At 40.2% G+C, this 17,063-nt stretch overlaps 3 protein-coding genes across 5 annotated transcripts in view; all 3 read right to left on the reverse strand.

Annotated features, from left to right (window-relative positions):
• Positions 1 to 2,340: 2,340 nt before the first annotated feature.
• Positions 2,341 to 4,077, reverse strand: LOC117301038 (piggyBac transposable element-derived protein 4-like). The gene has a single exon (XM_033784922.1). The coding sequence runs from the start codon at positions 4,075 to 4,077 to the stop codon at positions 2,341 to 2,343; it is 1,737 nt and encodes a 578-aa protein (XP_033640813.1).
• A 66-nt stretch (positions 4,078 to 4,143) lies between these two features.
• Positions 4,144 to 7,271, reverse strand: LOC117300629 (neurofilament medium polypeptide-like). The gene has a single exon (XM_033784309.1). The coding sequence runs from the start codon at positions 4,810 to 4,812 to the stop codon at positions 4,159 to 4,161; it is 654 nt and encodes a 217-aa protein (XP_033640200.1). The 5' UTR covers positions 4,813 to 7,271; the 3' UTR covers positions 4,144 to 4,158.
• A 2,102-nt stretch (positions 7,272 to 9,373) lies between these two features.
• Positions 9,374 to 17,063, reverse strand: part of LOC117300630 (pseudouridine-metabolizing bifunctional protein C1861.05-like) — a 38,137-nt gene continuing 30,447 nt past the window's right edge. For 2 of the 3 annotated variants that reach the window (XM_033784310.1, XM_033784311.1), the window contains exons 14-17: positions 15,816 to 15,959; positions 14,135 to 14,304; positions 11,944 to 12,029; positions 9,374 to 10,635 (exon numbers count right to left, since the gene is read on the reverse strand). In XM_033784310.1, coding sequence (XP_033640201.1) covers positions 10,458 to 10,635; positions 11,944 to 12,029; positions 14,135 to 14,304; positions 15,816 to 15,959 — 578 coding nt within the window. In that variant the 3' untranslated portion in view covers positions 9,374 to 10,457. The remainder of the gene's footprint in view (positions 10,636 to 11,943; positions 12,030 to 14,134; positions 14,305 to 15,815; positions 15,960 to 17,063) is intronic. The other variant, XR_004520193.1, reaches the window with a different exon arrangement.

The raw sequence follows: 17,063 nt of genomic DNA on the forward strand, positions 1-17,063 counted from the left end.
AGACCCATCAGCATATGGATCCAAAACCACGCCTTGACCTCTGGTAGGGAAGTAAGAGGCAGTCTTCGGGCTTTTAACTTCGTGTTGGTCCACTTGACGATGGATGTCATGAGGAACAGTGGAAACAGCTTCAGGAAGTGTTTCACCGGTGTTGATTTCTTCTCGAAAGTTGGGCCTCTGGGTTTTTTTCCCTTGAAGTTGTTGACGTGGATGTGTTCCAGATGGCAGGTCCAACCCTGGTTGTCTGGCGCATAGTCCCTCTGATAGGCGGAGGTGGGATCAGGGTCGTCGTCGGAATCAACCGGGGCCGGTGTTTGCTCTCTCTTCTTCTCTTTTTTCTTGGAAGAAGTAGGTGGCTCTTCCATGGAGTTCTCTTCCTCGTCCCCTCCCGTCTGAGAGCTGATCGAATCAACCAGGCCGGTGTTTGCTTCTTTGGCTTCTTCGGCTTCTTCTTCTTCTTCTCCTTCTTCTTGGTAGAAGTAGATGGCTCTTCCACGGAATCCCCTCCCTCATCCCCTCCTGTCTGGACGCTGTCTATTGCCTCAAAGCTGTCTGTTGCTTCCCCACCACATTCGGCAGCCAGGGTGAAGGGTGAAGTGCCTCTTGCCTTGGCAACAGCCTGGTCGAGGAAAGCGACCTACCCATCCTCATGCCATCATCTTGCATGCTCAATCTGATGGCTGCTCTCAAGCGGCTGTGTTCTTCTTGAGGAAGTCCCTCCAACGCAGCTGGGTCTTGGGAGGTGGGAAGGTGGGCCTTGCCTTTCCCCTTTCTTTTCCCCTTTCTTCCTCTGCTCTCCTGACCCCTCTCCTTCATTTTTCTTCTCTCTTCCACTGTCAGACTAAACTAAAGATGTTCTACCTCTCTAGATGTCATGGTGACTAGCTGTCGGTTAGTCACTGTGTGACTGGGGATGAGCCTCACAGCCACTTATATAGCCTATGTCATGGTGACTAGCTGTCGGTTAGTCACTGTGTGACTAGGGATGAGCCTCACAGCCACTTATATAGCCTATGTCATGGTGACTAGCTGTCGGTTAGTCACTGTGTGACTGGGGATGAGCCTCACAGCCACTTATATAGCCTATGTCATGGTGACTAGCAGTCGGTTAGTCACTGTGTGACTGGGGATGAGCCTCACAGCCACTTATATAGCCTAGGTGTCTTAGTTATGGTAACTATTACATAAAATTACATAATACCTACTTTATTCCATTTAAATAGGAAATATTGTTATTATGACAATGCTATTAAAATTGCAATCAATCATGTGATATTCAACTCACAGAAACTAGTCAACCCTCGCTCAAATGGTTGGATCTGCCATTGTAGGAAACAATGGGGTCATCAATACACCACATTACATCACATGCACACCACATGCCTTTATCAGCTGTTTTTACCACCTCCTTGCCCTGAAAACCCCCATCAGCCTAATACAATCAACCACTCCATCAAAGTCCAACAGGTGGCACATCTTAACATTCACCATACCTAACCCATCACAGTCCACCAGGGTAATTGCAAGTCCACAGTACCCATTCCATCACACTCCCTCACACTCCCTCACTTCATTGATAGTACACAACACCTAAACCATCATATCCCAACAGGACCACTGTTGGAATCATCTAAAGTCAGCTTTCACAGCACTAAAACATCCAAGTGCAACAAAACCAATCTGTTTGATTTTAATAATAACAATAATAAAAGGTATTTATAATGCGCTGTTCCAAAACTTGATCAAAGCGCATAACAATGAAAATGAGAAATTAAAACTTGCAGGAAACAAATCAACCCTAACCTCCTAAGTATATTTTATAGTATCAGTCCTCATCCCATCAAATCCCAACACCAAGGAATAACACTGCTAGTACACAGTACACAACCCATCAAATCCCAACAGCACACATTCTGCATTAGTACCCATCCCATCAAATCCCAACAGGCTCATACCTGTTGGGATTTGATGGGTTGTGTACTCTTGGCTTACTACAAAGTATGAAGAGTGTGGGCCTGCAGTGCCTTACCCATCAAATCCCAACACCTGTTTCAGTGCAGATATTTTTATAAATTTCTAAAAATTATTGTTTTTTGTAGGCTCAGACCAATTACTGTGTATGTTTCCTCGCACATGGTTTCAGATTCAGCGACTTTTAACCGACTGGCTGTTCACAGATAACCGTTACATCATTGCCTTTTTTTTATACATTTAGTGTTTTTTTTTTTTGTTTTTTATTTTTGCTTTAGGGTGACTTTGAGGTAGGGTGGGATGGGAGTTGTGGGAGGGGGGTTGTTATGGCACGAAGTAGACTGGGAGTTTGGCTGGCTTGGGACTTCTTTACTCGGTGCTGGTGGCAGTGGAGGAGTCAGCCGGTGGTGCAGTGGCTTGGTGGTACAGCTGGAAGCATTCACCTGGGCAGAGGCTTACTCCACATACTGGGCAGCCTCGTCTCGTTGTCTTTGGTTTGCCACTCTTGGTTGTCACGTTCCTCTTCCTGCACACACGGCAATACCGTGCATACCGCCCAGGCATCTTTGTTGAGAAGTGGCCTGCAGCGTTGTGTGCGGGGACAGGGCAGGATCCTACAACTTGCCTTGGAGTGTCTCCCCTGGCAAATCCATCAATGAGACCATTGGCTAACTGCAACACAAACTGGCTGTGGGTGGTCTTCTTGGTTGTCTGGGGGACATTTTGTTTTTCCTTATCTTCGTCACTGCTACTGCTGCTGTCATTCGTGGTAATTGGGTGGTGATGCTTGAATGCCAACCAAGCATTTACTCTGGCGACATCTATCAGGAAAAACAAAATGCCCCGCCACCAGTATTGCGACTTCCTCGCACAGGTATGATAAGATCGGAGCTGGTCGCCTCGGTCTACTCCTCCCATGCATCTGGTGTAATCTACTGCTTGAGGAGGAGCAGGGATGACCTTGGCCTTCAACCGACCTGTCGCTTCATCAGTACATTTTCTGTTGAGGGTGTGTGTTACCGGGTCTTTCCATCCTTGGTGAGCAGTGGACAGCAACATCATGACCCGGCTATCCTTCCACACAGTTGCAGTAAGTTGGCCGTTCTGGCGGGTGTAAAAGGTGCCCCGAGCTGTTTTGTTCATCCTTTTCAATTTATTTTGCTTTGGTGAAAAGTCGTGGGGCAGTCCCTTACTGTTGCTTTTCACTGCTCCCGTCAAGTATGTTCGCTTTGAATGAAGTAAGCGTGCCAGGCTTACAGAAGTGTACAATTTATCAGTGAAAATGTGATGGTATTTCCCCAAGTGCTGCTTAGCTACATCCATCGCAATATCCACCATCTTTGCTGGCTTTTCTCCATGGGGATGAATCATAAAGTTCAAGAAGAACCCGGTTGCTGACTCAGCTATGGCATATATTTTAAATCCAGCACGAATCAGCTTCAGCGGCATAAAGAACTTCCTCACGCTGGATTTGAAACCACGATACTTAATCATGGCTTCATCGATGGCTAATTCTCGGCCAGGATTGTAATTTTTGAGACAACGTCTCCGAACCTTGTCCCACAACGGCTGTAGGGGATAAAGGGGTTTGGTACGCTTGGATAAATATCGATGGGCCTTGTCTCGGATGAGTTCAGGATCGTCTTCTGGCCTGTTGCATGCTAGATGTTGGCTGAGGATGTCAAATCTGTTTCTCTTCATCGTAGTGGAGATTAGTGTGTTCCTCAGCCCTGGATGCGATGACCAATAATCCTTGCAGTTGTTGATTTTGACAAGGCCCATCAATATGTGTATTCCAAACCATGCCTTCAGCTCCTGGAGACTTGTCAACTGCTGTCGGCTGGCCCTCAGCTTCAGATTTGTCCATTTGACCATGGAGATGAAGAGCACCAGGGGAAAGAACTTGAAAAAGTACTCCAGTGGAGTCTTCTTCCTTTTGAAAGTTGGCCCATGGTTCTTCCCCCTGAATGACCTGAAGCTGAGGTCCTCCAAACACCTACTCCATCCCTCTTCATCAGGGGCATGATCACGTTGGTACGCAGATGGGGGGTCCGGGTCGTCATCAGAATCTGCAGGAAGAACTTTCTTCGTCCTCTTCTTCCTCATGCTTGGTTGTTTAGGTGGTGGTCGGGTTGATGGTCGGGTCGATGGTCGGGTTGATGGTCGGGTTGATGGTCGGGTTGATGGTCAGGTCGATGGTCGGGTTGATGGTCTGGTTGATGGTCGGGTTGATGGTCCAGCAGTTGATGTTTCAGCAACGTCTCCTTCCTCCTCCTGCCCTGTATCCTCCTCCTGCCCTCTCTCCTCCTCCTGCCCTCTCTCCTCCTCCTGCCCTGTATCCCCATCCGTTTCCTCCTCAACACTTTTCTCCTCTTCCCCTTCGTCTTCTGAAGTCTCTCCCTCCGTCTCGACTGCCTGGCACGATGGAGACATTGCTGTAGCCTCCGACACAGCCCTATCCAGAAACTCTTCTTCCTCGCTGTCTGATGTCTCCACAATTGCCCGATAGACCTTGTTGCTCATACTCAATCCAGCATCCTTGATACTGGCACGTATTGCCGCCCTGAGACGCTGCAACTCATCTTGATAGAGCCGTTCCATGCGAGCAGTGTCATCAGAAAGAGGGGCCTTGCCTTTACCCCTGGCTTTCCCGGCTCTTTTCTCCTTTCCTTTACTTTTTCCTGTAGGCTTTACCTTCTCTCCACCACTCCCCTTCTTGATCTTTCCTCCATACTCAGACTCTGGCCGGGTTTTTCTTTTAGATTTCGCCATTCCTGTTAATATTTCTCTTTCTTCAGTTGTTAAGTTTTGTTGCAGATTGCGAACATCTCTGGAACACATGTTGACTCAGTGCAGCCAATGTAAGACTGGGGATGAGTCCCAGAAACACCCTTATTTATAGCAAAACTTGCCATTGTAACTAAATTATTACATAAGGTTACATAATACTTACCTTTTCATCATAATGCTTTCCATTATGATATAGCCTTTGTTATAAATTTTATTGAAAATGCCATATTTAACCCCAAAATTAAATATACACCCCAGCAAATAAATGGTATGGTCTGCCATAATTATGCAAGAAATACATTGTTCACTTTTCAGTGCATAAAAAATGCAGCACACACAACCCCCAGCATCTTACATGCCTTATCAATTGTTTATTTACCCTTATCAATTGTATATTTCCCCTAATCCATTGAAATAACTACCCAAAACTACAACTTCACCTCACCCACTCCATCAAATCCCAACAGGAGTTGATGTTTGATGGGATGGGGGTTGTTAGGGTTTTAATCTACTATTTAGGAAAGAGATACGTTTTAATTTTTTTCTTAAAAGTAACAACACAAGAAGATTTACGGACATTAATTGGGAGATTGTTCCAAAGTTTAACAGCAGAGTGTGAGAAGGCGTGTTTGCCATAAGTTAATCTAGATTCATGAGTTAGGCCTGGGGTGGTTAGAGTTTTAACTTACAGTTGTGTCACACGGGGCAAACTTTCAGGCATGGTCGTTCTTGTAGCGCTTTGAGATTGTAAACTATAACCTTTGATGTCTAGTTGTTATTATTAATTTAATAACAATTTATTGAACTTGTATTGCGCTCTCTCAAGGACCAGCCTGTTCGAGAGCGCATATTTTATTTACAGTATTTCCAGAAAACCAAAAGCCAATAATATTATCTCCACCTGGCTAATGATAAGAGCTTCATCAACAGACTGATCCATTAGGCTTCGCCCACGGCGCGCGCATGTCGGACCTTATTTTGTCGGACTTTTGGAGGTGCAATGGGTTGTGATTGGTCAATACGCAATCGGGCAGAGCTTAATGGATCGGTCTATTGTATTTACCAAAAATTGAACGTAAGTTGACAGCTTTTGTAACAGTCTTAGTGTTATGTACAGGGAATGGCAAATGATCCTACACGTAGTGGAGTTTCATGATATACAGGTTTGTTTCTGATCAAAATTGCTCCGAGTACGAAAAAGCTTCCTGGGTTCTCAAATCAAAAATGTATGTCCATAAAGGCAGTATACAAACATGTACATATTGACCTGTATATGTAATGGCCCAGTATACAGGACAAACATCATACCATGCTTTTTTCTTTTGCGTAATATATTGTTTTGTTCAAGTGAAAAAAAAAAATTGTTTTGGGTTAACAAAAAAAAAGATTTCCAATTAAAAGCGAAGAAATCATCCCTGATTTTGTAACAATTCTAGAAAAGTATTAAATAAAGCCAATAATGAGGTTTGCTAGATCATGCCAGCACTTTGCTTTTTATGGAATCACACAAAACACTCTTGATTGATTGCTTCCAATGGAAATGATTTTATTCTGAGATAATTCAATAATAAAACTTTGGAAAACCAAAGAGTTTATATAAATTGCTTAATGACTTGATTAGATTAATTTGTTGTGATAAACACTAATACTCACAATTCAGTGCCCCCCTCCCCTTGATTTCTGCATCGGGATAAAGAATATTAATAAGGGAATAAAAGGGTAGCGACCAGTTCTTAACCGGACATTTAAAACAGGCACTCTCAAAAAGGAGGCAGATCATTGGACAATAGCTGATCTCGGTGCATAAAAATGTGCGCATGACCTCAGCGTAGCTGTAGCGTTTCACATTATGCAAGGGGAGCTATTGATTTCTTACACAATACAGAACGCGCCTCCGAACAATGCGCATAATTTTTGGGGTCAACTCTCTTTTGTGCATGTTTGTATAAGATTGTGACACCCAAAATTACACCCAGGATAGGCACATGTGAGTAAGCTGCGCGTATTGCAAGGGGTCTGTAAATTTGGTTAAGATCTTGATTCCCCCCCAACTCATTAAATAACCCATGTATTGCAGAACACTTGTTGTAATTTCCTAACACTTCAGTTGTATTAACTTTACATTATACTCATGGTCATTTACACAGTTGCTTGTTACTTGAAGAACACATTACATAGAAACACTTCATGAAAAATTGTTTCAGAGTCATTATTAAAAATATTTAAAATAATATATTATGTAGATATGGTAGGAGTTCATTCATTTCTCACTGACTCAACCTGTTTAATTTGTTGCATGCACATCAAATGAAGTTCCTTGCATTAAAAAAACAGCCAGAAGTATTTTGTGGTGTCCATTTTTCTATACTTCTGTAGCACTCAAACTAATATATCTGAAAGCTTACTTTCTATAAACTTGATACACAATCAGAGGACCATGCAAAATCTTGAAAAATTGACACGGTGGCAGTCAGCGAATTAAAGGAACACGTTGCCTTGGATCGGTCGAGTTGGTCTTGGAAAAGCGTTTTGTGACCGTTTGTTATAAAATGCATATGGTTAGAAAGATGATGTTAAAGTAGAATACAATGATGTACATAAATATGCCTCGAAATTGTGTGGTTTTCTTTTTACCTCGTCCAATAACACGGTCGGCCAAAACCGTGCAATTTTGAGTGATACTTGTGTGGATCATTATATTCTACTTTTAAAACATCTTTCCAACCATATACATTTCATAACAAACGGTTTCAAACGCTTTTTATAGACCAACTCGTCCGATCCAAGGCAACGTGTTCCTTTAAGTTAAAATCTTGGCTATTTGGACCCCACTAGTACGACAACATTTGGTGAAGCAGCTCGAAAACAAATCTCACCATGGCCAAGTACAGGGCATCAACAGTTTTTGGACACATCCCCCCACCACAAAGTTTGTTTTAAACTTGTGTATGTTGTAAGGGCGAGTGCCAGTACCAGACTATTTAGTTTGTGTACTGTATTCCTCCCTGCGCGAGGGTCACTTTGTACTCTTCCGTTCCCAGATGGGTAAAGTATCGTTCCTTTGTAATAGCCATTTTAATTTTGAAGTACCACATTTTTGTAATCAACACTGCATTTCGGAACAGTTCATCTTTGTACCCTAAATATTTATTCCTTCGTGTAGGTAATTTCGCCTCTTTGTCCAACACAAAACAGAAAACAAGAAAAACAGAAAAAATATGTCAATCACTCTCTGCCTGGGTTGTCGTTCATTTGTGTCATTCATGTTGAAATCGACAACAATTTATTTGAACGGTCACTAAGAACTGCGACATGCAGGAAGATCCGAATAAAAGTTCATCACCAACTGTGGTCCAGCTTCTATTATGATTGCTTTCGACACTTAGAGGCGCAACTTTCTCATTTCGCACTTAAAAAGGACAAAAGAAAAACCCTTCCGCCGTGCAGGGATACTTAACTAGTGATACGTAATTAAAATGCCTTTTAAATAAAAAGGAGCGATACTTGCCTTTCTGGGAAGAGTAAAACGGGGCACAAGTCACGTCACCCCATGACTTGGGTGCGAGGTGACCAACATTTGTGCATGGTAACTTTTAACAACTAAACATATGTGGCAGATGGTAGAAGTATAAACAACATCTGTGGTGTGGGTATGTTAATAAAGGTTTTCTCGGTCAATTTCGGCAAATGGGCAGCCAATTTCATTTTCATGCATTTGAATTAAAAGGAAAGGTACACGTTTGGTTATTACTCAAAACAAATATTAACTTTAAAACTGACTTGGTACAAGCATTGGAGAGCTGTTTATAGTTTAAAACATTGTGGGAAATGGCTCCCTCTGAAGTAGCATAGAAAGGGGTATACATTTCTCACTAAAATAATAAAAGGCTTCTCCAAAAATCTTTTATTCCTATGGAAAGCACACAAATTCGTCCAACAAGGGTGTTTTTTTCTCTCATCATTTTCTCGCAACTTCGATGACCAATTTAGCTCAGATTTTCACAGGCTTGTTATTTTATGGCTTGTTATGCTTATGTTGGGATACACCAAGTGAGAAGACTGGTATTTGACAATTACCAAACCTGTACCTTCCCTTTAAAGCTGTTTTGCCTCTCCAGTTGTTACTGCGTTTTAAATTCAGAATTCGGCCATTCTCTTTCGTTTTGCGTCGAGTCAAATTCCTTTAAAACTCTTTTCAATCTGGCGTGTCGTCACTCTTTTTCGTGACACACACGCCTCAAGAAGCGTCTGCGAATTTGAATGCTGCTTTGATGAATTGTTAAATTGAATGATTATTTCGAATGACTCAACATTACATTTGACTAATCATAAAACGAAATTGAATTACCATTTCCAGTAGCATTCGATTTCGCGCGGAATAGAATAGATTGGTGGTTAAATTGGCTGCTCATTGCCAAAATTGACCGAGAAAACCTCTAAACTGCAGTGTTTAAAACAATGTCTTTTGCCCCAAAGTTGGAAATGTTCTCCTATATCATGACTTCTGTAAAATAGTAAAGCTAAAAAACGTGTACATTGCCCTTCCTTTATGTTCAATAACTGGACCACTCATGTGTTCCCTTTTAAATATCAAGTCGGTTTCGTAATTTGCTTCTTTTCTCTGTTTATTTAACCTCCAGTATTTATGTTTCCACACATACTTTCCCTGTAGAAATATAGCATGATAATTGTACTGAATGTTTCCAAAGATCTTTGACAATTTGCCTTCGACATGTGTCTAAGTTTTCATTCATTTCATCAAAAAGAAAAAAGATAAACAAAAACATTATGCAAACATTAAAAAACAAATACAATTACTAAGACAAAGTTTAATTACCATGATTAGTCAGTTTAAAATAAGCAGCAAATTAATTATGGTAAATCACTCTTCATGTTTTAATTGATTGCAAATACTAGTGTGAATTAAGACTTTTAACTAGAAAAATGTTTTTTTTTTAAACAAATTAATCAGTTTACACTCGTTTTTATATTCATAAATTAAAATTAATGAATTGAAATGAATAGAAAAACAAAAAATGTGTATAATCTTTAAATTGAATATAATAATGCTTTGCAAGCAGCTGTGTGACAAATACATTGGAAAACAAAAGTCTGTATCGGAAGTTCCCAGGTTGCACCAGGAGCGATATAACTCCCGATGTCTCCCTACCCAACATTTCAAGACAAATTGACCCCCATGGTTTCATTGTAGGGTAATAAGAGGTTTGTTTCACGTCCAACTAATCGGGAACGCTGTAGAAAACAAGGGAAATGACGACTGTCAAATCATGATAAGTTTGTTCATGTGTTGGATGTCGCTAGAGCGATGTTTGTTGGATGTCGCTAGAGCGATGTTTGTGTGTGTGTAGGCTACAACACCCAGTGAACAGTCACGATCATAAAGCGCATGACAAGTAGACTGCTGCCCGGTCACGCACATGGCCCAGGCGCTATTCTACTTGTTATGTGCATTAATTACCATTTGCGTGAATACATGCGTGCGAGCTTGGTAAATAACCCAAATAGCGCCTGGCACGTGATGATGAATGGACCAGTAAGAACTCGAATCTCGGTCATGAATATGTGTGAGGTATAGTAAAGTGCTCTATACACACAAGGGTAAAAACAAATCTCTCGATTGTATGTTTTGTTCTTTTGAAGAAACCTCTGCAGTATGATGAATGTAAGTGATGACATTACAAGATACGGTTGGGTTGACATATTGTAGAGTCAAGTAACTCATCAATAGTTGATACTGATGCTGGTACTGTCAAATAGGTTTGAGTTGAACATAAAGCTGCCAGTAGACCAGATTTAATACAGTCGTCAGGTGTAGATTGTTGTAGTATTCTAGCAATCATTGCCCCTGCCAAACTGAAAGAACAATAATAAGAATAATAATATAATATCAAAGTCTTATATCAAAGTCTTTTATCTTCAAGTACGCGCTAATCCTCCAATCAGATTCGCAGAATGGAGTGGTGATAAAAACCTATATTGCACGGCTAATATCACTACCATGCGTCTTGTGTGTTCTATGTCACGCGCCAAGTTTGCTTGAAGATAAATACGTTATCACACGCGCGCTCGTGGAAATACCGAAAATATAGCGCGTCTGTGTCCCATATCCAACTCCGCACTCGGCCTCGTTGGATATGGGACACAGAAGCGCTATATTTTTCCGTATTCCACTCGCGCTTGTGTGATAACTTATAATATAGCGCACGTATCTACCAACAGGGTACTCAAGGCGCTTACATTTTTTCCCAGAAACAAAGTTATTGAAGTTATGAATTCTGAGACCTAATTATGTAGCACCTTATAACATTTATAAGGGTTTACAAGGTGCTAAGGACAGCAATAAGGGAATGAAAGAGTAGTCAGCAAGATCTTAAACGGCCATTTAAAACTGGCAGGGTCGTGTTCATGCGATAAAGGATCTGTCGGTCCTTTATCACCCCAACAAGGTGTTAAACGGCTGTTTAAAACAGAGTCACTGCTCTTTTATTCCCATCTATAAATGCCCTTTTGTAAAAAACTGAAAATCTATTAACACAATTCTTAATGTGGTGATTGTGTGAGTGTTGGAAAGTTAGTGGAGCATAAGTCCATTAACTTAGGTTGGTTGTTTCTGATAAGATGTGAAATCAGGGTTTTAGAGCTTAGTACTCAATGTATTCAGTAACAATTAAACACAAACTGAATTGCAAGATCTTGTTTCTCTGACATGTGTGACACCAAGAAAGGAAAGGCAAAGTCAACATGAGAGGTCAGGAACAGTCTAAATTAAACAACACTTCCTTCTTTGGTAGTTCTTCAGCCGTCGATTTCACCAAACTCATCCTAACTTAAAACTAATCTGAGGACTTAGAACGAGTTAAAAACTCTGTATCCAAAGGCGTAGGACGCATTGAACCAATCCTAAGTTAGATGAAGTACTCAAGACATGATTAATCCAGTGTTTTGTGAAATCGGCTGCACGTAAAGTTTCACAGCATTTTCTTCATACACTTGACTTGTACCCAATTTATATACAAAGAAGCAATCATTTGACACAATAAACCATGGATACCTTGTATGATTGGTCAGTCAGATATTGATTAAGAATACAAACATTGATTAAGAATACATGAAGTGTTCAAAAAGACAAAACAATATGAAAAGAACTGATGAGAAACGCACCAATCTCCAGCTCCAGACACACTGGTTATATGATCAGCATTGCATGCTGGGTAATGTACAACGGACATCTTGGATGCAGTTCTTTCCTTTATTAAACAAGGATAAATAAAAGCAGTTGTTAGAGATATTGTTTTTAGAATGTCACTACAAGTAAACAAGAATTGGGACCACGATTACTATAGCATTTGGGATTTGAGGCATTGCACGGTTACATCATGAGTGTAAACTTGCCAGGTAGATTTCTTCTTTAAAGAACTGTCTTGCTTTAAATATATTCTACCACCGAGGAGTTTTTTTTTACTTTTCACTCCTGAAAAGATTTGTCCTGCTTTTTAACTATCTGTATGACCTGGGCAGAAGGTTGACAATCAGCTGAAACTACAACTTCAGAGTAAGAGGATCGTTATTAGTTTCACTACCGCAGAGTGAGTTCTTAGTTGCTCTAGTCAAAAATCCGAAAATCTACTCCGCTATAGTAGAATATAAAGCAACACATTTTTATCTTACTAATGATTAACCAATATTGCATATTTTCAACAGCCAAAATATGAGCTCTGATAAATTGTGCGAATTTTTAAAAAGTCCATCTTCAAAGATTGCCGGCAACATTATCATTCTTATTGTGGGCATCGGCAGTGACTTAGTTCATGGTTCTTCAGTTCTTCAGTCGGTACGCCCGTAAAAGCTTGTTAACCTACACAACATGAATGGTGCAGATTCTATTTGAAGACAAATTATAACAAGTAGAATTACCCTAAATGAAATAAAGGTATTATTTGACAGTATAAGAGTAAGATTTCCTTGTGCTCGTCACAATGAACTCAATTGATATCACATCAGAAGATAGTACACACATATTTTGTTTGGCCTATGACAGGCTGAAAAGGTGCATCTTATCCGCAGGAAATTACAGTTTTAGATATATACTGTGGTTGGTGTTCGACAGCTACATTACAGTTTTAGATATATACTGTGGTTGGTGTTCGACAGCTACATTGCAGTTTTAGATATATACTGTGGTTGGTGTTCGACAGCTACATTACAGTTTTAGATATATACTATGATTGGTGTTCGACAGCTACATTACAGTTTTAGATATATACTGTGGTTGGTGTTCGACAGCTACATTACAGTTTTAGATATATACTGTGGTTGGTGTTCGACAGCTACATTGTATGCTTCTACTATGGTTGGTTTTTATGTATGTACAATCTACCATTAATAGATACATTGGTTGCATGTTCCTAATATGTCTGGTATGCACGTCCACATGGCACCAAAATCTCTTGCCCCCCCCCCCCAAAAAAGAAAAGAAATACTCACAGAGAAAACAGTGGTCATACCACAATATGCTTGTATAGCAGGGGCCATTTTTCTTGCTCAATCACATAGCCAGTTTTGAACACATTAATATACCCCACGTGACCAGTCTTCGATCAATCAGAGAGCATTAATTAATTGATAACCACTGTTATCTTTTGGTTGACATAATAACAATAATATTTATTCGGGCAAACACATTTACAAGCACATGTACAAACATTAAAAATATTTAAGGCAACAAAGTAAAACAACAGTGGGGTGCCGAGAGCATAAAAGTAAAAAAAAAAAACTATCGCCAAAAGGCGTACATGTATGAGTCCTAAAATTGGTTTAGTTTGATAGTAACTAACCTGTGGTGTGGATGAAGCTATGAGGAATGGTTCTTCAGGTTGGGCATTATGTCTCCTTAAATTGGTTTAGTTTGATAGTAACTAACCTGTGGTGTGGATGAAGCTATGAGGAATGGTTCTTCAGGTTGGGCATTATGTCTCTTAAAATTGGTTTAGTTTTGATAGTAACTAACCTGTGGTGTGGATGAAGCTATGAGGAATGGTTCTTCAGGTTGGGCATTATGTCTCCTTAAATTGGTTTAGTTTGATAGTAACTAACCTGTGGTGTGGATGAAGCTATGAGGAATGGTTCTTCAGGTTGGGCATTATGTCTCCTTAAATTGGTGTAGTTTGATAGTAACTAACCTGTGGTGTGGATGAAGCTATGAGGAATGGTTCTTCAGGTTGGGCATTATGTCTCCTAAAATTTGTGTAGTTTTGATAGTAACTAACCTGTGGTGTGGATGAAGCTATGAGGAATGGTTCTTCAGGTTGGGCATTATGTCTCCTTAAATTGGTGTAGTTTGATAGTAACTAACCTGTGGTGTGGATGAAGCTATGAGGAATGGTTCTTCAGGTTGGGCATTTCTGCAAACTAATATTCCATGTTGACCAAGAGTCACAACAACACAGTACATATGCTGCAGTAGTAACTCACAAAGCTCAATACATATCTCCACTTGTGTATGCACAGTCAAGTTATTATGATCTGCAATAATATTCAATGAATGGTAAATGTACATCATTGGTTTACAAATCAAACATTCGCTTTAAAACTTCCAACGCGAAAGAAACAAGTTGACCTGGAAAAACTACACACAGAATTGTTCAATCATGTTCCTTGTCCATTTTGTATTGTTTTGTTAGCATTACAGATATTTTGTATTGAAGTTAAAATTATAGTTATTTATTTTCCTGTGTAAAACATTGTTTAAATAAGGGAATCAATGTGTGGTGAACAGGTTTTCAACTAGTGGTTTAATCCCAACGAGGCCTGGTTCTTGATAATTTTACCGAGACGAAGTCGAGGTAAATTATCAAGAACCAGGCCTCGGCAGGTTTAAACCACTATAAAACTGATTCAACACACTTTGATTCCCATTCATAAATACCTTTTCGGTCAAAAACATCAACCCAAATAAATGCAAAAATTATAATTGTTCAATGATTTCTTTCAACACAACACCCCTCCAGCTATGAAATAGTAAAGCCCTCCGCCACCCTCGGGTAAACAACTACTTATAAGGGAATTCTGTGCGCGTCACGCGTATCCTGTGATGTGGCACAACTGTTTCAGCCGTTGCTCTCGACCAATAGGAATGAAGAAACTGTCTTATAAGAACAGGTGCAAGCTTGCGTGTCACGCCCATGTTTCAACACTTTTTACTGGTCATAAACAAAGGTTTATACACACCCACGTGACGCCCTCTCCACCAATAGGAATAGCGAAACTGTCTGGGGTATTTATGAATAACAGTTTATCTGACAAATAATTTAATTTTGTTTGTACATTTTCACAGAAATCTCCCCAAACCATTTCAAGAACTAAAATGACTGTATCACATGTTTGCATGCAATTGTGTACAGGATATCCTAGATTCAATGCAATTTTCGTTTTAAACGTAGTTAAATAAGATTACTTCAATTTTGTATCCGCTTGAATTAACATTTTGACCAATAGTAACTTGACATTTCAAGCGTGTTAATCTGAATTCAGGCTAATCATTTTAAATTCATTACCAGAATCTGGCCGGACCTCCTAGACAATACACACATGGTTTACAATCAGTTTTGTTCATCTGAAGTCAACTTGGTGCAAATAGTGCATCTTCAGCTGCCTTGTTATAATTCATACAGTACCAAGTCAATATCAGAAAGTGAATGTGGATTCGTAAATCAATATCCATAAATACCTAAGACAGTTTCGCTATTCCTATTGATGGAGAGCGCGTCAAGTGGGGGTGTTTAAACCTTTGATAATGACCAGTAAAAAGTGTTGAAACATGGGCGTGACATGCGAGCTTGCACCTGTGCTTATAAGACAGTTTCTTCATTCCTATTGGTCGAGAGCAACGGTCGGGACAGTTGTGCCACATCACGCGATAGGTGCGATGCGCACAGCAATTAAACAAATGGTGTAGTTGTAGACCAGGGAAAAACTTTGCAACAAAAGTGAATATAGTTAAGAAAAAGGAAGATCAGACAGAGAATGTTTCATACCTTGGTAAGCGTCGTTTTTCTTGTGTAGACAGTTTGATATCATACAGAGTTCCTTGAAGTTGGGTGAGATATAGGAGATTGTCTTCCAACAGTCAGACTGGAATGGTAGAGTTGATTTCACGATACATGTTGGTTCATACCAAACTGTGTATAGAAGGTCAGTAAATAACAAGTATGACAGAATGCTTGCATATTGGGTGTTAATATGTGATCTCATGGTTTTTGTTATCACTGCTTGTATTTCTGAATAATTTAAGGAATAACGTGAGGACCTTGTGATGTCTATGGGATATGGAAAGCATTTTTAAATAACTAATATTCTTATAATGTTAACAATTTAAGTTTAAGTTTAAGTTATACATATAATTAAATTATAAAAATCAATGTTCATACTAGCACAGTCAACACTATAGTCAATGTACAATTCAATGGCACAAACTACCATTCTGGCAGCGTATTTTGTACTTGTTGCAGTTTGGTGATTTCATAGTCTGGTAATCCATACAGAAGACTATTGCAAGAGTCCAGACATGAGCTAACAAAGGCAAGAATAAGCATATCTGCACGTTCTGATGCACACATAGCTACAACCAAGTCGACTTCGGTCTCCAGAAAATTCATCCAAATTAATAATCTGCACCCTTAAATACCCAAGTATAAGTCCACCAGCCTGCAACAAGTCATCCAGGGTTATGGCAGACTCAGTAAAACACCAGATGTCACCAAGAAATCTTAGAAATCGAGGTCCAAAAACAACCGTGACCCAGTCGCCAATAGTAGACGAGAGTCAGCGTGGCCAAGATGGCTGCCACAAATGTAAGGACGACTTGACTCTCATCAACACCAAGCTCGACCGAATACTAAAGTCAGTCGAAGCCCTGGGATCGAAAATGACTGCAGTAGAAGTCAAACTAATGGAAACCACGGAGAAACTTAAACTACAAAATAAAGAAATTGACGACCTAAAGACAGCATTTTCTTACCTGGAACAGAAACAAACAGACTCCTCTGAAAGCTTCAACAAAATCAACAATGGCAATCACCTCCAAAGATGTCACCTTAAAAAGCAGTCTGCAGGATCACAGTCGAAGAAACAATATAATTCTCCACTGCGTCCCAGAGAATTCTGAAGCCGACTATTCCTGCTGTGAGGAATTTGTTTTTGAATTTCTTCAAGACCTACATGAAGCTGGAGGGCGTTGACGACGAAGAGATTGAACGGGCCCACCGAACACCTACACACCGGTC

This window comes from Asterias rubens, chromosome 16 (assembly GCF_902459465.1).
Source record: "Asterias rubens chromosome 16, eAstRub1.3, whole genome shotgun sequence".
Taxonomy (NCBI): Eukaryota; Metazoa; Echinodermata; class Asteroidea; order Forcipulatida; family Asteriidae; genus Asterias; species Asterias rubens.

Coding starts and splice junctions, on each gene's coding strand:
- LOC117301038 (XM_033784922.1), bottom strand. CDS start 4,077: ATGAGGAAGAAGAGGACGAAGAAAGTTCTTCCTGCAGATTCTGATGAC.
- LOC117300629 (XM_033784309.1), bottom strand. CDS start 4,812: ATGTGTTCCAGAGATGTTCGCAATCTGCAACAAAACTTAACAACTGAA.